The 23,521-nt window shown below is 44.2% G+C and overlaps 1 protein-coding gene across 1 annotated transcript in view; it reads left to right on the top strand.

Moving 5' to 3' along the window:
• Nucleotides 1-9,437: 9,437 nt before the first annotated feature.
• LOC126184197 (NPC intracellular cholesterol transporter 1-like) overlaps nucleotides 9,438-23,521 on the top strand; it is a 296,479-nt gene continuing 282,395 nt past the window's right edge. Inside the window, exons 1-2 of the mRNA XM_049926565.1 lie at nucleotides 9,438-9,508; nucleotides 18,549-18,755. Of these exons, the coding sequence (XP_049782522.1) occupies nucleotides 9,438-9,508; nucleotides 18,549-18,755 (278 nt within the window). The remainder of the gene's footprint in view (nucleotides 9,509-18,548; nucleotides 18,756-23,521) is intronic.

Below are 23,521 nucleotides of genomic sequence, written 5' to 3'. Positions count from 1 at the left end.
TCCCCAATGGCCTTGGTGAAGCAGTTGTAACACATCCTTTTGCAATACTGTGGGATGAGCACATGCGATTGTCTACTGTTAGATTGTACTAAGATCACACCTTGTTGTACTGAAAGGTTAACGCGACGAGCAGAGTATCGGCGCACTACTCAGTTTTGAGTAGGTACTGTTCAGTGAGCGAAGCCAAGACGTGCGAATGTATTGCAACAAAATCTTCAGATCAGGGTCCGCTTCCGTGACCTGCGCAATTTTTCTGTAATTCGAGGGAAAGATTGCAGCAACTCAAAGTCCTGCGCATCGATCTGGCAACAAGATGCGTAAGAGGAATCAAAATCAGAGTCGGGGCCGATCGGAAGGCGAGAAAGGGCGTCAGCATTGCCATAGGTCTGTACAGAATTTCGTAGTGATTCTGGGATAGAAGCAAAGACCAACGTTTCAATTTTTAAGCAGTACGTGTAGAAACCGACTTTGACGGATGAAACAAGGACTGCAAAGGCTTATGATCTGTCACTAAATAGAACGTACGACCAAACAGATAGTGATGGAATTTTGTCACATCATACACAAATGCGAGAGCTTCTTTTTCAGTTTGTGAATAATCGCACTGAGTCTGAATTAACAGCTTTGAGGCAAAAGCAATAGGTCTCTCTTGTGCACCAATTCTGTGCAAAAGCACAGTGCCGATTCCGTAAGAAGAAGCGTCTACTTGCAAAATCACTGGTTTGGCAGGATCAAAATGTACTAAACATATGTCACTGAGCAAGGCATTTTTGAGTTTCTGAAATGCGTCGTGACATTCTTTGGTTCACGCGAAAGGCACATTTTTCCGACGTAAGCAATGCAATGGAGCCGCGATCTGTGAAGCTACCGGAGTGAAACGAATGCAGTATGTCAATTTGCCTAGCACAGACTACAATTCAGATATATTGCGAGGAACAGGCGCGTTACAGATTGCAAGCAAATGAGATCGGAGGGGGTGCATATCCTGACTGTTTATGACATGACCTAAGCACTGTTGTTCAGTTTTCGAGACGGCACTTGAGTTCTGCTTCTGTTTTCAAATGTGTGTGAAATCTTATGGGACTTAACTGCTAAGGTCATCAGTCCCTAAGCTTACACACTACTTAACCTAAATTATTCTAAGGACAAACACACACACCCCCATGCCCGAGGGAGGACTCGAACCTCCGCCGGGACCAGCCGCACAGTCCATGACTGCAGCGCCCAAGACCGCTTGGCTAATCCCGCGCGGTCCTGCTTCTGACAACACTCGAAAAAGAGTACGCAAATTGGCAATGTTTTCCTCTGACGTGCGACCTGAGACGACAATATCGTCAAGGTAGTTCGAACAGAACGGCACTCGAGCAGGCAGCTGTTCCAAGTAACGTTGAAAAATGGCGGGTGTGGAGGCACTGCCGAAGGTCAAACGTAAATACCTGAACAGGCCTGAGTGTGTATTAACAACAAACACTTCCTGTGATTCTTCACCTAGTGGTATTTGCAAATAAGCATTATGGAAATCTATCTTAGAAAGTAACAGCCTGCGCCAAGCCTGTTTGTAAGTTTCTCAGGGCGAGGCAATGGATAAGTGTCAATTATTGTCTGTGGATTGACTGTAGTTTCGAAGTCAACACGAATGCGAATATGACAAGAAGGCTTGGGTATCAAACCCAAAGGACTTACCCACTGGCTAGCTTGTATTGTAGCAATCACACCATTGCCTTGAAATTCTTTTAATTCACTAGCTATATTGTCTCGTAAAGCAATGGGAACGGGCCGAGCCCGGAAAAACGTAGGCTGCTCATTATCTTTCAGGGTAATGCGAACTACAAAATTATTAGCTTTCCCAATTCCATCAGCAAAGAGTTCAGGAAATTCCTTAAGCAAACTAGCTACACTGTCTTTTGGATTAAAAGCAGTCACTGAAAGTACATTGTCTGGGATTCTAAGACCAAACAACTCAAACGAACGTAAGCCAAAAATATTTTCACTATCTCTTGATTGCAACACAGTACATTTCACTGCCCTAGTGTGAGATTTGTGGCAGGCAAACTACACTGTCCAAGTATCGGGATTTCCTGTCCGTTTTGTGAAGTGAGGTGCATGCTAGATTTTGACAAGCGTGGTGAATATACCTGTTCGTACGTGGTGCGATTAAGCAAAGCTACAGAAGCACCGCCGGCCGGTGTGGCCGAGCGGTTCTAAGCGCTTCAGTCTGGAACCGCGCGACCGCTACGGTCGCAGGTTCGAATCTTGCCTCGGGCAAGGATGTGTGTGATGTCATTAGGTTAGCTAGGTTTAAGTAGTTCTAAGTTCTAGGGGACTGATGACCTCAGATGTTAAGTCCCATAGCGCTCAGAGTCACAGAAGCACCTGTGTCCCATTGAAAGTCAACACGACGGCCAGCAATTTGTATTGTTACAAATAATTTGTTGGAAAGGTGTCGCACTGCACTGGAGCGAGATGACGGCACAACCTTACTTGAATTATTGCTAGAACCTGTAGTCGGTTTTGAAAACACTGCGTTCACAGAACGTGCATGAGGCCTGCTGTTGCGAGAGCGGGCAGAATTGGTGTTCTGTTGCTGTTGCAAGCTAACTGCCTGGGCTTGGCCTTTCTTTTCACATGAGTAACATGTCACGTTGCGCGACGGGCAGTCTTGCCGCTTATGGCGAGCAAAACAGCGAGGGCAAGCCTAGATGACAGGCCTGGCGAATTGTTTACCAGGCTGTCTGCGCATCTGTGTGAGCGTTCGTTGTGGCGGCTGAGGGGGGCGGTCGCGGGCAAGAGGCGACAAATCGGGACCTGATCAAATTTATCGGCGGCTGTGGCACCGGATGGAATTGTTCTGATATTTTCCACACTTGATGGAGCGAAGGATCTGAATGCTTGAGAATCTGTTCTCTAATTCTGTTATCAGGGACATTGTATGTGGTCACATCACGAATCATCATGTCACTATAAAAGTTGCTAAAACTACACTTCAATTTACACTTTCTAGTGAGACCCTGTAAGTCGGTATACCACTGACGGTACGCCTGTGCCGGCTTTATCTTAAGGCGAAAGAACTGAAATCTGGCTGCTGCGACCTGAACTTGATGTTCATAATACTGGCTTAATGCACCTACTTCTCCATCATAGGAGAGTGCGTCGGGAGACGACGTAGGCAAGAGTTTTTGAATTAAGCGAAACACAAGTATTCCCGCGAAGGACAGGGTAGGGTTGGGTTGTTGTGGTGGAGGAGACCAGACAGCGAGGTCATCGGTCTCATCGGATTAGGGAAAGACGGGGAAGGAAATCGGCCGTGCCCTTTCAACGGAACCATCCCGGCATTTGCCTGGAGCGATTTAGGGAAATCACGGAAAACCGAAATCAGGATGGCCGGACGCGGGATTGACCGTCGTCCACCCGAATGCGAGTCCAGTGTGCTACGGACAGGAAATAATGAGATTTCACAATACCTTGAATTCGATGGACTTGACAGTGGGTCTGGAACTGGGTGACATACTCGAGCGCTTGTTGGATCGGTTGGTTGGTCTGTTGGGCAGCCGACGCAGCGTGTGTGACAAGCAATTACTGTACAGTAGACAGCAATGTGGCGATTTGCTGGTTCTGAAACTGAAAAATCTGATTTAGTTCTAGTGTAGGAGCAGTCAGCGGCTGAGGCGGGATAGCCATTCTAACGCTAACAAATTACAGCAAAATATGAAAAGACAAATAGAAAAGGAATGTGCAAAGCCTCTGAAAAGAGAAATAGATTACTTCTGCAGCTCCTCTCTGTAATACATGCAACAACAAGAACAAATGAGCAAATAGAATCACTGCAACGACAACTCCCCTGCAGAAACCTACAACACATGAAAAGCAAACAAAACTTGTATATCAGTAAAGCTACGTGAAATTCGTTTATGCTATAAATGTGCGATAACATGTGAAATCAACGCATTTCAGCGAAATTTATTAAAATTTGCAGGTTTCAGCGAAATTCATTAAAATTAGCATATTTTAGCGAAAACTATTAAAATCAAGATTTTTTCCGTAAGACAAAAACCGAATTTCGTTTCCTTGTTTTAGCGATTTTGCTCGACCGATTTACACAAATCACGTCTGGATATCAGCTGTTCTAGTTACCGCAATGGCTGTTACTCTTCAATTAAAAAGCAGAAGTAGACAATTTCACGCTCAGTCTAATTTCCTACTTCTCCTGAACTGCACAAAACGTCTCTCCGTCCACATTAACCGAAAATTTTTAAAAACACGACGTAACCTCACAATCTGATACGCTTCAACATCGGTTGTGTGTTTACATTAGGTTTGTTTGAGATAGCCTACTTCAGTGGACTCCAGTAAGATTTGACCGTTACTTCTGCGCATGCGCGAGTTGGATTCTACTCCAACGCTTTGGCACCAATGTTTGTTGGTCGCAGTGTGTGGACCCGGCCGTATGGTGTAAACACGTGTATGTAACGTTTTGCGAGTGTTGCGAAGTGATAATAGTGTGTTAAAAACGGGTAGGCATAAAGTCAGTTTGCAGGAGCGATGCAATGGCTATCCCAAAGAAGAAGGTTTTTATGTTCACGATAAAAATACTTTTATATGTCGATTTTGTAATGAGAAGCTCAACTGGGAGAAGGACAATTTAGAAAAACACATTAATAGTGCTAGTCACCTGGGCAAAAAAAGCGTTTGCAGTGGTTGCAGGAACTTCATCAAAAAGGCAGGCTGCTATTGGCGAGATGTTAGACAGAGCCAAAAAAAGCTAAATTCAAATATCAAAATGCTAAATTTTCGAAGTTTATTTGCTAATCTGACGTAGCTCTATATATCTGACTCGTCGCCCCTTGATGTGGCTGTGGCCTCTTGTAATGTTCTGTGGTTCGTGGCTGGATGAGGAGAGGGTGGTATCATAGGTGGGTGGCCGGTTTCCTCTCACTACAACACAAAATGCGCACGTGGTTAAAATACACTTTATTACAGGAACCAATGACTTCATAACTTCAAAGATGTCCAGTCTGAAGTTCTGTGGTTAACAGCAATCAAATGACACGTACTAATTCTTGAATCTTGTCTGTGTCCATATCACAACTATATACCATGACTAACGTTCCCTCATAGCTAGCTAAGGTATGAGGCGACGACTATCACTGTGGAGGACTGAGTCTCGATGCGACGTACTGAGGTACTGAGCTTGAGAGATTGAGTGATTGAGGCAGCTCGGTCGGCAATGGTGACCTACAGGGTGTTTCAAAAATGACCGGTATATTTGAAACGGCAATAAAAACTAAACGAGCAGCGATAGAAATACACCGTTTGTTGCAATATGCTTGGGACAACAGTACATTTTCAGGCGGACAAACTTTCGAAATTACAGTAGTTACAAGTTTCAACAACAGATGGCGCTGCAAGTGATGTGAAAGATATAGAAGACAACGCAGTCTGTGGGTGCGCCATTATGTACGTCGTCTTTCTGCTGTAAGCGTGTGCTGTTCACAACGTGCAAGTGTGCTGTAGACAACATGGTTTATTCCTTAGAACAGAGGATTTTTCTGGTGTTGGAATTCCACCGCCTAGAACACAGTGTTGTCGCAACAAGACGAAGTTTTCAACGGAGGTTTAATGTAACCAAAGGACCGAAAAGCGATACAATAAAGGATCTGTTTGAAAAATTTCAACGGACTGGGAACGTGACGGATGAACGTGCTGGAAAGGTAGGGCGACCGCATACGGCAACCACAGAGGGCAACACGCAGCTAGTGCAGCAGGTGATCCAACAGCGGCCTCGGGTTTCCGTTCGCCGTGTTGCAGCTGCGGTCCAAATGACGCCAACGTCCACGTATCGTCTCATGCGCCAGAGTTTACACCTCTATCCATACAAAATTCAAACGCGGCAACCCCTCAGCGCCGCTACCATTGCTGCACGAGAGACATTCGCTAACGATATAGTGCACAGGATTGATGACGGCGATATGCATGTCGGCAGCATTTGGTTTACTGACGAAGCTTAGTTTTACCTGGACGGCTTCGTCAATAAACAGAACTGGCGCATATGGGGAACCGAAAAGCCCCATGTTGCAGTCCCATCGTCCCTGCATCCTCAAAAAGTACTGGTCTGGGCCGCCATTTCTTCCAAAGGAATCATTGGCCCGTTTTTCAGATCCGAAACGATTACTGCATCACGCTATCTGGACATTCCTCGTGAATTTGTGGCGGTACAAACTGCCTTAGACGACACTGCGAACACCTCGTGGTTTATGCAAGATGGTGCCCGGCCACATCGCACGGCCGACGTCTTTAATTTCCTGAATGAATATTTCGATGATCGTGTGATTGCTTTTGGCTATCCGAAACATACAGGAGGCGGCGTGGATTGGCCTCCCTATTCGCCAGACATGAACCCCTGTGACTTCTTTCTGTGGGGACACTTGAAAGACCAGGTGTACCGCCAGAATCCAGAAACAATTGAACAGCTGAAGCAGTACATCTCATCTGCATGTGAAGCCATTCCGCCAGACACGTTGTCAAAGGTTTCGGGTAATTTCATTCAGAGACTACGCCATATTATTGCTACGCATGGTGGATATGTGGAAAATATCGTACTATAGAGTTTCCCAGACCGCAGCGCCATCTGTTGTTGAAAATTGTAACTACTGTAATTTCGAAAGTTTGTCTGTCTGAAAATGTACTGTTGTCCCAAGCATATTGCAACAAACGGTGTATTTCTATCGCTGCTCGTTTAGTTTTTATTGCCGTTTCAAATATACCGGTCATTTTTTAAACACCCTGTAAATGCACACTGCCCAGGAGGCATTATCGGCGAGTAGCCTGGGGGCATGTCTTCGTCTTCTCTTGTCGTAGGCGCGCTTAGTTCAGCGCTTGCTATACAGTGTTTCCTAGTGCCGACCAGTGTGCTGGCAAAGGCGTACGCCAGTACACACTACATTGTTGTTTCACTCTTTTATTACAGTATCTCTGGCAATACAGCACAGAACTTTCTTGGCCCATGTGTATTATATACCGGGTGATCAAAAAGTCAGTATAAATTTGAAAACTTAATAAACCACGGAATAATGTGGATAGAGAGGTAAAAATTGACACACATGCTTGGAATGACATGGGGTTTTATTAGAACAAAAAAATTTCATAAAATGTCCGACAGATGGCGCTGGACAGCAAAACGTCAGTGACTGTGCATGACAATCGTGTATAAAAGGAGCTGTAATGAGAGAGAGAATCAGATGCGCCAGCAGTCGCAGCATGTTGACGTTACCTGAAAAGGCGCTTTTAGTGAAGCTGTGTTATCAGAATGGGGAATGTGCTAGTTGAGCGTTACGATCCTATCAACATAGGAAGGGGATTCGAACGGGTAAAGGTCCGTTGACAAATGCAGCTGTGGCGAGAATGATTTCGAAGTTGGAAGCCACGGGTTGTTTAGACGATAGACCCCGTACTGGCCGACCGAGCACAAGGCGTAATGCTGCTGAGACAGTTCAGGATGAAATGGAGACTGTAGCGGGTTCGTCTATGCATGGGGAAATCAGCGCTCGTGCAGTCGCAGGTCGCACCGGCACTCCATACACTACTGTTTGGTTGGCACTTAGGCGTACGCTCCGATGCTATCCGTACAAAATCCATCGGCATCATGAACTGTTACCTGGTGATTTAGTGAAGCGGAGGGCATTTGCGGTGTGGGCGTTTCAAAAGATGGCGGAAGATGACGATTGGTTGAGTAACGTGTTGTGGACCGACGAAGCTCATTTCACGCTCCGACGGTCTGTCAACGCCCACAACTGCAGAATTTGGGCTACCGAAAATCCTAGAACTGTCGTGGAAACTTCATTGCACGACGAGAAAGTCACGGTATGGGTTGGATTTACCCCATCTACCGTTATCGGGCCTGTTTTTCTTCGAGGAAATGCGTGATTCTAGTTTTGTAACTGCTACCGTGACGAGTGAGAGGTACGCCGATATGTTACAGAATCGCATCATCCCCAGCCTGGCTGATAAACACCTGCTGGAACGTTCGATGTTTATGCGGGATGGCGCTCCACCCCATATTGCTAGACGCGTGAAAGATCTCTTGCGCGCGTCGTTTGGTGACGATCGTGTGCTCAGCCGCCACTTTCGTCATGCTTGGCCTCCCATGTCCCCAGACTTCAGTCCGTGCGATTATTGGCTTTAGGGTTACCAAGTCGCAAGTGTATCGTGATCGACCGACATCTCTAGGGATGCTGAAAGACAACATCCGACGCCAATGCCTCACCATAACTCCGGACATGCTTTACAGTGCTGTTCACAACATTATTCCTCAACTACAGCTATTGTTGAGGAATGAGGTGGACATATTGAGCATTTCCTGTAAAGAACATCATCTTTGTTTTGTCTTACTTTGTTATGCTAATTATTGCTATTCTGATCAGATGAAGCGCCATCTGTCGGACATTTTTTGAACTTTTGTATTTTTTTGGTTCTAATAAAACACCATGTCATTCCAAGCATGTGTGTCAATCTGTACCTCTCTATCCACATTATTCCGTGATTTATTCAGTTTTCAAATTTATACTCACTTTTTGATCACCCCGTATTTTGTGCTCCCTGAATAATATTTGAAACACTGTTTAAGAAACTGTACACTTGTCCTGTAGTATATAACATCCACCTTTTTACTGCAGGGAAGATTACGCCTAACTCTCATGGCTAGGATGTGATGTGCTGTGAACCATATACGACATTGGCTGAAAAAACAGAAAGACTGGTTTATGATTTCTGTGTACCACAGCTGAAAATATCAAGAAATGCATGCCGCACCTACCTCCATTTTATTTTCATTAGTCATAATTAATGTTTTCCACTTAAGTCTCCCCCTTGATCCATTTGTTTGATTCCTGTACATCCTAGTAAAACCCATTTCGCAACTCACTGACCAAACCTCTCTTATTGATTGGTTTTCACGTTACATGTCTATGGCTCACTGCTGTAAATCAAAACTGGTAAGTACTGATAGAGTGAGTTTACAATCAGCTTGCATTAAATGCCTTGAAGAAAGATTACAGTTTAACATGTTATTGTTGATGAAGTCCTTATAGCAGTAGTACTAGCTCGGATTCAGGTGGACATGGGCCATGTTATTTAAGTGCCTTAAGTGCTCTACAGAAATTACACAAAATCTAGTCTTATAGGGCTTCCAAATTCAAGTCTCGTATCTTAGCACTGCACCACCTCTCTTAGTTTAACAGTCTTGACTTACAGAAAGCTATTTACAATTACTATGTAGTTCCAGAGTACTGATTATGCTTATGGCAGTTTTAAATGACAGACGTATGGCAGGAACATATACAATAAACTGAAGGGGTAAAATGTAAGTGAAACAGAAGATACTAAATATTACATATTAATTCAAGTCATTCTTATAACAAAGAACCAAATACTTCTGTTTTCAGATGGCAGACCTACAGACGTCAATAAAGGAGAAAAATGTGTCTGGGATTGTGCTGTACGATGTGTGTGCTCGGTATGTCAGCCACTTTTCTTTTCTGCATTCATATATGTTAAAATCTGTTTCATAATTAGATTATGTGTATCATAATTCCAAAAACCATTCTTACTTATTTATTTACTCTTATTCATTTATTTCTTATCCATTCATTTAAAGATAAAATGAAATAGTATTTTATCCATTAGACAATAAAATAATTGTACTTGTCATTCTTCACAGTTAATAAAGAGCCTCAATGCAGCATATATTGGGTTGATTTCTGGGCGTGATATATTTTGTGCTCCCTCAGTAATATTTGGAACACTGTTCACAAAACTCTACACTTGTCATGTAGAACGTAACATCTACCGTTTCACTGCAGGGAAGATTGCACCTAACTCGCATGAATATCATGTGTTGCACTGTGAACCGTATATGACATAAACTGAAAACACAGAAAGACTGGTTTATGATTTCTGTGTGCCACAGCTGGAAATATCAAGAAAACGACAGGCATTATCATATGTTCTTGTATTTTCATAATTAGTATATACTGAAAGTGCATAAATAGTGTGTGAAGCTGCTAACAGACAATGAGGCACTAGATGTCCGTGTGGTACGCTCCACCATGCGCCGTATGGTGGCTTCTGGTGTACGTATGTTGATGTAGAAGACAATTTTCCATTTCACGTGGTGAGAATTGGCTTACAGTAGTTTCTAGAGCATTGTTATGAATTACACTTGACATCAAGGATCCTAAATTTGACAAATGTGAATGGTGTTACACGGACCTAGGGTAGAATTGGTTGTTGGCTTAGATCTCACTAATCACATTATTTTAATCTACAGCAATTGTCTTATGTATTCATGGATATCCGGCACTGTTAACCTCCGGTTAAATACCTAGGACTAATAGAATCCATACAACATCTAAATTCAACTCCTTTGTGTGTCATAGCTAATTACATGCCTCAATTGGTAGATAAAATATTGTCGCAGAAGAAGCCGAGTATCGGAGTCACCGTAATGCCGGCACGGTAGCTCAGCGTGCTCGGTCAGAGGGTTAGCTACCCTCTGTATTAAAAAAAAAAAAATACTGAGTGAACGGATCAACAAAAAGAAACCTGAACGGGTGTCCTCGGACGTCCGCCACGAACAAATTCAACAAACAATATAGAGCAAAATGAGATCTAAAAAATAGTGTAGTGATTATGATACTAGATTGTTGCACGGAGGGTCGTGAGTTCATAACTCTCCTAAACTTTAAAAATGTTAATTTATATATTCCGTTCGAGTACATTCTACAAGTATCTACAAATGGCAAGAATCATTGTACTGGAATGTTCTGTAGCTGTATGTATACCATATGTGTTCTGGCCGGAAGCAGTTCGCTCCGCGCTCTTGTACGTGCAAGTGCTGAAAAAAACTTCGTTAAGTGAAGTTAGTGTTCGTCATTCATCTGATTACACCTTCTTCTACGTGACATTATTCTAGTGGAGGCGCTGGGTATTGGAACTTGTGATAGCGCACATTATCGACGACACATTGGCTCCCATCAGGCCACGACAGAGCCGCTGTTTACTTGGCGAGAAACCCGAGTTCGAGCCATATTCAACAGAGTGCAATCTATCGGAGACAGGAGAAGAAGAGGGGAGTCACGATGACAGCAACTGTGTGCCACCACATGAGACATCCTTCCGGGTTTTCTGGTGACGATTGCCAAGATCCAAACAAGTGGCTGAAGGTATATGAGCGTATAGCCAAATTTAACAAATGGGATGACACCGTGTGTTTGGCTAACGTATTTTTCCACTTGGAGGGCACTGCCAAGCAATGGTATGAGAACAACGAGGAGAAGTTCGCAAGCTGGGAAGTATTCCAGGCAGAACTGCGCAAGTATTTCGGCGACACACAACGACAGAAGTGCAAGGCTGAAGGTAAACTAAAGTGCAGGGCACAGCCTCCATGAGAAACTACAGCATCCTACATTCAAGACGTCTTGGAACTGTGTAAAATAGTGGATCCTAGAATGAAGGAGGAAGACAAGGTTGTACATCTAATGAAGGGTGTTGCTAAGCACATGTATCAAGCCCTACTCCTGAAGGAAGTTTCGACAGCAGACGACTTCATAAAATGCATCAAAAAAGAATTACACGCAAGAAGTCTGAACGGCTTCCAAATGTCGTATCGATGTCTGTGATGGAGGAAGCAACTGATTTCACAAGTGTTCTTCGTCAGATAGTGAGAGAGGAAGTTCAGAAGGCACTTGGATTGCACGGCGAGCAAAAAACCGAGACTCTTCAAGAGGTCATAAGAGAGGAAGTGGAACAGACATTGAACCCAGTCTCTCGTCCTTCATTTCCCTTTAAAACGGTGAAAAAGTCGAGACTCAGACGAAGTTACGTCCCTGCAGTGCCGCATAAGGAACCTGTTTGGGCACCAAGGAAGACTGACGTCTGGAGGACCCAGGATAACCAAGCAGTGTTTCCACTGCGGACGACCAGGACATGTGGTGCACTACTGTCAAGAAAGGCGGCAGATATTTGATGACGCCCGCGCCAGAAGACAGCAGACCAATCTTACCCGACTCCAACTTCGGGACGACGAAGACGAACAAGAAGATGTGGGTGCAGGTCGACGTAGGTCACCATCGTCGCAAGCTAGCCACTGGAGAGGACGCTCTCCAACACGACGACCAAGGTCTCCATTACCATTTAGAAGCTCCAGCCGATCACCTAGCCGCTGCAACCTGGAAAACTAAAGGGTGCGACCTTCCTCGGAGGTGGGCCACTGAAGAGAAAAATCCTGCGCCGTGGATCACTACAAAAATGATAGGAAACTACGTCGAAACCCTCATGGGTGGCCGACCAGCCCAAGCTCTTGTGGACTCTGGAGCATCATATTCAGTCATTTGGAGAATTACTCACCAGTTGCATAAAACCGTATTCTTCGACAACAAAACATCTCTGCTGAAGGTGGCTAATGAGAAATAAGTGGCCATACACAGCGCTTAGAATTCATCGTCTTACAAGAGTGTAGTCATGACGTCATTCTCGGATGGGACTTTTTGAAAGCTTCTCAGGCAGTTATAGATTGTGGTCGCTCGAAGATTATGCTAGACGAGATCCTGTGGACAGGAAGATGGTCATCCGAGTGTGTGGAGACTATGTGTGCTGGATGAAGTGATCATTCCTGCAGGCAGCGCTAGAAAGCTGTGTCATGCCATGCATCAACCCATGGATCTTGTAATGGAATGTAAGAGAAGCATACCACTGAAGAATAACTTGGTCATCCCAGCCTCTGCGTCTCGTTTAAGAACGGATTCGGTGAATTGTGCATAGTTAACAGTCGCCGAGAACCGCAGATCCTTCCAAGACGCATGTGCGTAGCAAACGCTGAGCCGTTAATTGCAGAACAGCTGAGCGTCATAGAAACCTCCCATGCCGAGTCTGTGGGTGAAATTAGCGCTACCACTACGAGACAAGATGTTCTAGCTCGACTATCAACAGATCTCGCTAAGGAACAACAGAAGAAGGTACTTGCCATTCTTCAAGAGTTCTCTGAATGCTTCAATCCACAGATGAAGAGCAAATTAGAGAAATCGACGGTGAAGCACCGGATTAGCACTGGAAACCATCAACCAATAAACCAGAGAGCATACCATGTGTCAGCAAAGGAATGTCGAATAATTCGCGACGAGGTAGAGAAAATGATGAAGAATGACATCATTCAGCCTTTGCAGAGCCCATGGTCGTCACCAGTGGTTCTCGACAGGAAGAAGGATGGCAGCTGGCGCTTTTGTGTTGATTACAAGAAGCTTAATAAGATAACTAAAAAGACGTTTACCCTCTTCCACGAATTGACGACACACTACATTGTCTGAAAGGGGCGAAGTTTTTCGCAACCATGGACATGTACTCGAGATACTGGCAGATCGAAGTAGATGAGGCTGATCGTGAGAAAACTGCATTCATCACCCCTGAGGGCCTGTATGAGTTTAAGGTAATGCCGTTTGGTTTGTGTAATACACCAGCAACTTTCGAACGAATGATGGATAATCTTCTAAGGCACCTGAAGTGGACGATGTGTCTTTGTTATTTAGATGACATTATAGTCTTCTCAGAGACATTTTATGAACATATAAAAAGACTGAAGGCCGTTCTTAAGTGTCTCACCCAGACGGACTGAAACTTAATCCAAGAAAGTGTCTCTTTGGAGCAAAAGAAATCAAAATACTTGGGCACCTTGTGTCAAACGAAGGTGTGCGGCAACACCCAGAAAAGATGAGAACTATAACGGAATTTCCTATTCCTAAAAGTATTACAGCGTGAGAAGCTTCCTCAGATTGTGTTCTTATTACTGTCATTTTATCAAAGGCTTTTGTATCAAAGCCAGGCCACTCCAAGAGTTGTTAAAAGCCGATGCTAAATTTATCTGGGGTGGTGCTCAACAAGATTCTTTCGATGTGCTGCGAAAAGCTCTGACGACTGACCTTGTACTTGGTCAGTATGATGAGAGAGCACCTACAGAACTACACACAGATGCCAGTGGGTATGGGATCGGTGCTGTTCTGGTGTAAATTTCGGATGGAAAAGAGAAGGTTATAGCCTATGCTTCTAGGACACTTACAAAAGCCGAGAGAAACTACTCAACTACAGAAAGAGAATGTCTTTCTGTGATCTGGGTCATATGCTAATTTCGACAGTATCTCTATGGAAGGCCATTCAGTTGTTACAGACCATCATTCACTTTGTTGGTTGACAGGTCTCAAGGATCCAACAGGACGACTCGCCAGGTGGGCACTATGTCTTCAAGAGTATGACATTACCATAGTGCACAAAAGTGGAAGAAAACACCAAGATGCCGACTGTCTCTCAGTTAACCCTGTGCAAGACCATCAAGACTTTGATGAAGATAGTGACTGTCTCGCTGCACTCCAGGATCTCTCTGCTGAGCAGAAGAAGGATGCCAAGATGTCTCAAATTATGCTTGCCCTAAATCGGTCAGAGGGTGTGAAAGGACAATTTAAGGCAGTTAATTGATTACTTTGCAAGAAAAACTTTGATCCGTTTGGAAAGATGTGGCAACCAGTGATTCCTAAATACATGCGCTTCCTGAGGCTGGACATTTAGGATTTATTAAGACATACGATAGGATCCGCAAGAGATTTTTCTGGCCAGGTTTATTTAGGAGTGTCCGTCATACTGTGTCGCACTGTCGAGAGTGCCAGAAGAGAAAGGCAGTTCCTCAGAAACCACCTGGCCGACTCATACCAATTCCACCACCCGAAACGCCTTTCCAGCGACCTCCTCGGACAATTTCCAACGTCTGCTAGTGGCAATAGATGGATTATTGTTTGCACTGATTATCTGATGTGTTATGTCATTACAAAAGCCGCGAGAACAGCCGAAGCATTCGAAGTAGGCAAATTCATCGTACAAGATACTGTATTAAAACACGGTGCCCCAAGGTCGTTAATTATAGACCGAGAAAAAGTTTTTTTCAATCGAATCTTGTGATAGAGATAAACCGTCGGTGCAACATTACTCATCACATGACGACTGCCTACCGTCCGCAAACTAATGGGCTTACTGAACGCCTGAATAAGACCTTGGCCGACATGCTATCAGTGTTCATCAATGTTGAGCAGAGCAACTGGGATGAGGTGCTACGTTTCGTGACGTTTGCCTACAATACCGCCAAACAAGACACTATGGCATTTACGCCCTTTTTCCTGGTGCATGGGCGTGAGGTGACTACGACGATAGACACAGTGTATCCGTTACATCCTGATGACATGTACGACGACTACATCAGCCAGGTGTTAACCAGAGCAGAGGAAGCTCGGCAGTTAGCTCGACTCCACACGCTGCAGGCTCAAGAAAACGATCGCCGAAGGTATGACGCGAGCCACCGCCCTGTTGTCTACCAGCCTGGTGACCTCGTCTGGATCTTCACTCCTGATCGGAAGGTTGGTCTCTCTGAGAAGCTCCTCAGGCACTACTTTGGACCTTATGAGGTTGTAAGACAGTTGTCTGATGTTACTTAAGAAGTTGAAGATTTCGACCCCGACACAAGACGATGAAAGATCAGAGATACGGTCCACGTCCTTCGAATGAAGCCCTATAAGGATCCTGCAACCCAGTGTAAATTCGAAGGTCCAGCGACAGGTAAGAAGCAGAAAGGTAACGAAGAACGTGGCGGCAAGGGAAGTTCTAAGAAGATCACCGCCAGGGCGAACACCAGTCATCGGGAGTCGGAGTATGCAGGACCGATGACTCGTTCCCGGAATAGGACGTCATAACACCAAGATGCTGTTCTCTTAAGCAGGGAGCACTGTCGCAGAAGAAGCCGAGTAGCATAGTCGCTGTAGTGTAGTGTCTATGAGTCTAGATTGTTGCATGGAGGGTCGTGAGTTCATAACTCACCTGAATTAAAAAATTTTAATTTCTATATTCGGTTCGAAAACATTATAGAAGTATCCACAAATGGCAAGAATCATTGCACTGGAATGTTCTGTAGCCGTAAGTATACCATATTTTGTTCTGGTCGGAGGCAGTTCGCTCCACACTCTTGTGCATGCAAGTGCTGAATAAACCTTCATTAAGTGAAGTTAGTGTTCGTCATTCATCTACTTACACCTTCCTCTACGTGACAATATTCTCTTTGCTCACTGCAGGCCTGTAACAGGCAATAATGCTCATAAGGACTAATCACATCATCTCACAACATTTCCCATGCAATAGTTTTCACCAAATGTAATGAATGATTTACATTTGAAGTTTTGTTTTGATTTGTCTTTAATCAATGTATAATGGAAAGAGTGAATATGTTAAATACGCCAGAGCTGACAATGACTGAGTCAGATGTGTGTTTTCTGCTTCTGTTGAACAGTGTGTCAGAAACCTGGGGAAAGGTTTTGATGTGAGATTCAGCTAAAGAGTGGTAAATGACAGCATCACTTTAGAGAAAGATCCCAGAGTACAGTTTATGCTGAAGGGAATAGTGAATTTGCACTGGTGTAACTGATCGTACAACACAGTTGTGGGCAAGGTAAAGAGGAATGGTAACAAACTTCTGCAAGATGCAGTTATGTGCAGAAGGAAGATTAGGGTTTAACATCCCCTCAATAATGAGGTCGTTAGAGATGGGCAGTTGTATGCAGGTGGTGTTAATAAAGCAAGTGAAATAGGCAGAAGTGAGATACAAGGACAGAAAAATTAACTAAAAAAATACTGAAAGAAGCCGGAAGAAGATGAGTGGAAGACTTCAGCAAGATGTCAGCTAGAAAGTGTCATAGTATAATGTTATTTTCAGAAATGATAGAAACCAACTTTTAAGAAAATAGATGCAAATCTTTCTGGAGGTGATTCAACATACAATTTGATTTACTCTGAATCCAGTTTCATCTTACTTTTTGCCAAATAATCACTGGTCATCTTCTGCAGTTTCTGCAGTTCTGTATTTACCTTCTCTCTCTTCTCTCATGCCCACTCTAATTTTTATCTTTGATTAGTTATTCCCTAGGTACCAAGTCCAGAATCATTACAATTCTGCTATTATTTTCCCCCACCTCCCAATTGTATTATCCTCCAAAAATCTTTCATTTCTTGATCGTCCTTCCTATTACAGTGCAAGGATAGTCCAAGCCTTATTAACACTGTTAAATGTTAGAAGTCAACTCAGGATGGTTGTCTGGGCAGAAGATTGAAAGGACCAATCCCTTGGCTGTTGTGGACTCTTACGAGCAGTCGATCAACAACATATCTTATCCAGCAAAATTCACTCAGTTGCTGTGGATGGCATCATGGCAGCATTATTGAGCCTGGGCAGTAATGTCTACCCAGGATGTAGTGGCAGAATTAGTTCCCCCATTCAGCAAAGCACAACTGTGCAGTGACATAGTGCTGTAACCATGTCCTAGTGGTGCTGATGCAACACAGACACCCACACTGGACGTGCCAACTGGCAGTGACAGGTGCTGGCAGGCATGGTCTGTAGTGCCAGGCGACAGTGTAGTGGTGAGGTGTGTGGTGCTCCGAATCTGTGGCCTCGGCAAAGAGTGCAGCATCAGTAGTCTGGCAGGAGGTCAGGTGTGGCTTGCATCCTTAGCTGATGTCAGCCTAAAGTAGGCCCCAGCCAGATGGTGCCAGTTTAGACCCCATCACAGCCAATAGACCAGCAATTCTTGGAGGTACCGACTAGTTGTAGATGAGATTGGATGACTGAGATTGGGTCAAGGGTGCCATTGGGGGCAATCTCACTGTACACAACAGTCGATGACACATACTGTTAGGCCAGAGTATTTGTACTGGTTCAATGGAGTCCTATTTTGACAAGGCACCACTGCCAATCACATAGAGGGGCCCAGCCAACATGGCATGAAATAAGTCCAGCACTTCATTCTGACAGGCTGTTGGATTGCGTCATGTCACCTCCCCACTTTCCCATGCCACACATCAGACTTTTCAGGCAGCAAGCTGGCCTGTCTCTCCACATGTTGTGAAGCCCACTAGGAAGGTGTTGGCACAACATTCTACATCTACATTCCAATGACTTCTTGATAATTTACCTTGTGCTTTCATGACAAGAGCTAATAGCTATTTGTTATTATATTACAAAAGCTTACAATTCATGTTTATCATTTTTGCATTCAAGAATTAATTTCAATTTTTAGAAAAAGTGTCTTGTACATTACATGCCAGTAGGTTTCTTGTTTTGTAAGTTAGAGAGTAGTACATGGTTAAATTCAACATTTACAAGTAAAATACAACATTTATTTTATTTATTTATGTAAATGGCTCAAATGGTTCATATGGCTCTGAGCACCATGGGACTTAACATCTGAGGTCATCAGACCCCTAGAACTTAGAACTACTTAAACCTAACTAACCTAAGGACATCACACATATCCAGGCCCGAGGCAGGATTCGAACCTGCGACCGTAGCAGTCACGCGGTTCCAGACTGAAGCGCCTAGAACCACTCGGCCACAATGGCCAGCTATTTATGTAAATGTTTTATTGTTAATTGTATACAGATGATGGTGTGATTTCTGAAGCTGTTGTCTTTTTCAGGTATAATACGTGGTTTGAAGGAACAGAGGGTATTGACTTGAGTGCCTTTTCTGACTTTATAGACATTGACAGTATATCAATACCTAATGAATGTTTGTATCAGAGCATACTCAAATTGTGGACTGTTAATGGAATCGTCAAAGAAAATCTGGTAAATGAGACTCAGGAAATGATTAATAAAAAAGTTTCCACTGCATTAATGGTCAGGTAGGTCCTATCACAGTTACACAGATATTTATTCAAATAAGAAAACCCATACTACATCAATTAATTTACATATGCAATTTGTCACAATTAAAAATAAAGTCAGTGAACTGTCAAATTGTATGTTGAAAGCAGCATGTATCATGATCATAGGTCTCTCTCTCTCTCTCTCTCTCTCTCTCTCTCTCACACACACACACACACACACACACACACACACACACACACACACACACACACACACACGGGCACTATGGGAACAAAGGATGTGTTGCACAGATAGTCACCGCCTGGAAACTTCAGAGAATTTCATATTGAAGGGGTGAGCATTAAAAGGGGGGGGGGGGTGATATCTGGATGATGGAAGTTTTCAGCCAGCATTTGAAGCCTGACACTTTAAAGTGGCATCTTCATACTGGGCATTTATAAAAATTCTTCTGATTAATAAATTCAATGGGCTCATTACTGTGAAGTGGCACATGTACATGACAACAAAGTGATACAATGAAACTTTATTTTATTATTGTTTAGTTAAAGAGTGATTTAGCTTCTATGTTATAAGTTTATTTTATAGTTGTTTAATTAAACTAAGATTAATTTGTGATTTTGCTCATACTTGGTGGTTAATCTGTACATGTGTACAAAATACGTCATGTACCTGCTGGTGTTATGAAAACTGGTGCACCCAATTGAGGGTTAGGTTATGTATTTCAGAGCCCATGTTTACTAGACTTTTTTGCTTGAAAAGATTGCTCCTGTTGTATCCCTTTAAACAGACCATTCCTTCTCGGACACCCTCTATAGTCGTTCACTGAGGTTGTAAATATGTTCTGCTCAAAGAAGTGTACACACACACACACACACACACACACACACACACACACACACACACACACACATATATATATATATATATATATATATATATATATAATAGGAATATAATGATGAGACTTACGAAACAAAAGTGCTGGCAGGTCGATAGAAAATGTCTGCTTGTGTCTGTGTATATGCGGATGGATATGTGTGTGTGTGCGAGTGTATACCTGTCCTTTTTTCCCCCTAAGGTAAGTCTTTCCACTCCCGGGACTGGAATGAGTCCTTACCCTCTCCCTTAAAACCCAAATCCTTTCTTCTTTTCCTCTCCTTCCCTCTTTCCTGTTTCCTGACGAGGCAACCGTTGGTTGCGAAAGCTAGAATTTTGTGTGTTTGTTTGTGTGTCTATCGACCTGCCAGCGCTTTTGTTTGGTAAGTCTCATCATCTTTCTTTATATATATATATATATATATATATATATATATATATATATATATATATATATATATATATATATATATATATATATATATATACCTAAAAACAAAGATGATGTGACTTACCAAATGAAAGTGCTGGCAGGTCGACAGACACACAAACGAACACAAACATACACACAAAATTCAAGCTTTCGCAACAAACTGTTGCCTCATCAGGAAAGAGGGAAGGAGAGGGAAAGACGAAAGGATGTGGGTTTTAAGGGAGAGGGTAAGGAGTCATTCCAGTCCCGGGAGCGGAAAGACTTACCTTAGGGGGAAAAAAGGACGGGTATACACTCGCACACACACACATATCCATCCACACATATACAGACACAAGCAGACATATTTAAAGACAAAGAGTTTGGGCAGAGATGTCAGTCGAGGCAGAAGTGCAGAGGCAAAGATGTTGATGAATGACAGGTGAGGTATGAGTGGCGGAAATTTGAAATTAGCGGAGATTGAGGCCTGGTGGATAACGGGAAGAGAGGATATATTGAAGAGCAAGTTCCCATCTCCGGAGTTCGGATAGGTTGGTGTTAGTAGGAAGTATCCAGATAACCCGGACGGTGTAACACTGCGCCAAGATGTGCTGGTTGTGCACCAAGGCATGTTTAGCCACAGGGTGATCCTCATTACCAACGAACACTGTCTGCCTGTGTCCATTCATGCGAATGGACAGTTTGTTGCTGGTCATTCCCACATAGAATGCATCACAGTGTAGGCAGGTCAGTTGGTAGATCACGTGGGTGCTTTCACACGTGGCTCTGCCTTTGATTGTATACACCTTCCGGGTTACAGGACTGGAGTAGGTGGTGGTGGGAGGGTGCATGGGACAGGTTTTACACCGAGGGCGGTTACAAGGGTAGGAGCCAGAGGGTAGGGAAGGTGGTTTGGGGATTTCATAGGGATGTACTAAGAGGTTACGAAGGTTAGGTGGACGGCGGAAAGACACTCTTGGTGGAGTGGGGAGGATTTAATGAAGGATGGATCTCATTTCAGGGCAGGATTTGAGGAAGTCGTATCCCTGCTGGAGAGCCACATTCAGAATCTGATCCAGTCCCGGAAAGTATCCTGTCACAAGTGGGGCACTTTTGTGGTTCTTCTGTGGGAGGTTCTGGGTTTGAGAGGATGAGGAAGTGGCTCTGTTTATTTGCTTCTGTACCAGGTCGGGAGGGTAGTTGCGGGATGCGAAAGCTGTTGTCAGGTTGTTGGTGTAATGCTTCAGGGATTCCGGACTGGAGCAGATTCGTTTGCCACGAAGACCTAGGCTGTAGGGAAGGGACCGTTTGATGTGGAATGGGTGGCAGCTGTCGTAATGGAGGTACTGTTGCTTGTTGGTGGGTTTGATGTGGACAGACGTGTGAAGCTGGCCATTGGACAGGTGAAGGTCAACATCAAGGAAAGTGGCATGGGATTTGGAGTAGGACCAGGTGAATCTGATGGAACCAAAGGAGTTGAGGTTGGAGAGGAAATTCTGGAGTTCTTCTTCACTGTGAGTCCAGATCATGAAAATGTCATCAATAAATCTGTACCAAACTTTGGGTTGGCAGGCCTGGGTAACCAAGAAGGCTTCCTCTAAGCGACCCATGAATAGGTTGGCATACGAGGGGGCCATCCTGGTACCCATGGCTGTTCCCTTTAATTGTTGGTATGTCTGGTTTTCAAAAGTGAAGAAGTTGTGGGTCAGGATGAAGCTGGCTAAGGTAATGAGGAAAGAGGTTTTAGGTAGGGTGGCAGGTGATCGGCGTGAAAGGAAGTGCTCCATCGCAGCGAGGCCCTGGACGTGCGGGATATTTGTGTATAAGGAAGTGGCATCAATGGTTACAAGGATGGTTTCTGGGGGTAACGGATTGGGTAAGGATTCCAGGCGTTCGAGAAAGTGGTTGGTGTCTTTGATGAAGGATGGGAGACTGCATGTAATGGGTTGAAGGTGTTGATCTACGTAGGCAGAGATACGTTCTGTGGGGGCTTGGTAACCAGCTACAATGGGGCGGCCGGGATGATTGGGTTTGTGAATTTTAGGAAGAAGGTAGAAGGTAGGGGTGCGGGGTGTCGGTGGGGTCAGGAGGTTGATGGAGTCAGGTGAAAGGTTTTGTAGGGGGCCTAAGGTTCTGAGGATTCCTTGAAGCTCTGCCTGGACATCAGGAATGGGATTACCTTGGCAAACTTTGTATGTGGTGTTGTCTGAAAGCCGACGCAGTCCCTCAGCCACATACTCCCGACGGTCAAGTACCACGGTCGTGGAACCCTTGTCCGCCGGAAGAATGACGATGGACCGGTCAGCCTTCAGATCACGGATAGCCTGGGCTTCAGCAGTGGTGATGTTGGGAGTAGGATTAAGGTTTTTTAAGAAGGATTGAGAGGCAAGGCTGGAAGTCAGAAATTCCTGGAAGGTTTGGAGAGGGTGATTTTGAGGAAGAGGAGGTGGGTCCCGCTGTGACGGAGGACGGAACTGTTCCAGGCAAGGTTCAATTTTGATAGCGTCTTGGGGAGTTGGATCATTAGGGGTAGGATTAGGATCATTTTTCTTCGTGGCAAAGTGATACTTCCAGCAGAGAGTACGAGTGTAGGATAGTAAATCTTTGACGAGGGCTGTTTGGTTGAATCTGGGAGTGGGGCTGAAGGTGAGGCCTTTGGATAGGACAGAGGTTTCGGATTGGGAGAGAGGTTTGGAGGAAAGGTTGACTACTGAATTAGGGTGTTGTGGTGCCAGATTGTGTTGATCGGAATTTTGAGGTTTGGCGGGAGTGGAGCTGGAAGTGGGAGATTGAGTAGATGGGAGAGACTGGGTTTGTGTGCAATGAGAGGAGGTTTTCCCCCTAAGGTAAGTCTTTCCGCTCCCGGGACTGGAATGACTCCTTACCCTCTCCCTTAAAACCCACATCCTTTCGTCTTTCCCTCTCCTTCCCTCTTTCCTGATGAGGCAACAGTTTGTTGCGAAAGCTTGAATTTTGTGTGTATGTTTGTGTTCGTTTGTGTGTCTGTCGACCTGCCAGCACTTTCATTTGGTAAGTCACATCATCTTTGTTTTTAGGTATATTTTTCCTTCATGGAATGTTTCCTTCTATTATATAATATAAGGGTTGGAACTTTAATAGTGGCAACTATTTGTTTACCGCTCATACAAAATAGATACGTGTTTCAAAGTTCTACTGACCTTCAAAGTAGTCACCATCATTGTGTATAATCCATTGCCAGCAGTGTGGAAGTCATAGGATACTCTTAGCAGTGCCAGTTGTGTTGACAGTTTGAGTGGCGCAGTCTATTGCCTGACGAATTCGTAGCAGTTCTGAAGCAAATGACGTGAAGTGTTTCCTTCAGTTTAGAAATCGAGTTCACCTTACAAGGACTTAAGTCAGGGGAGTGCAGTAGGTGGTATAGCACTTAGCAGCCCCATCAGTCAAACAAATCAGTAACAGCTTGCACTGTATGTGCTTAAGCATTGTCCTGCAAAATAATGGTCAGGTCCA

The sequence above is a fragment of the Schistocerca cancellata genome, chromosome 4 (assembly GCF_023864275.1).
Source record: "Schistocerca cancellata isolate TAMUIC-IGC-003103 chromosome 4, iqSchCanc2.1, whole genome shotgun sequence".
NCBI lineage: Eukaryota > Metazoa > Arthropoda > Insecta > Orthoptera > Acrididae > Schistocerca > Schistocerca cancellata.
Note: the sequence above shows the minus strand (reverse complement) of the source record. Positions and strands in the feature narration are given on the sequence as shown.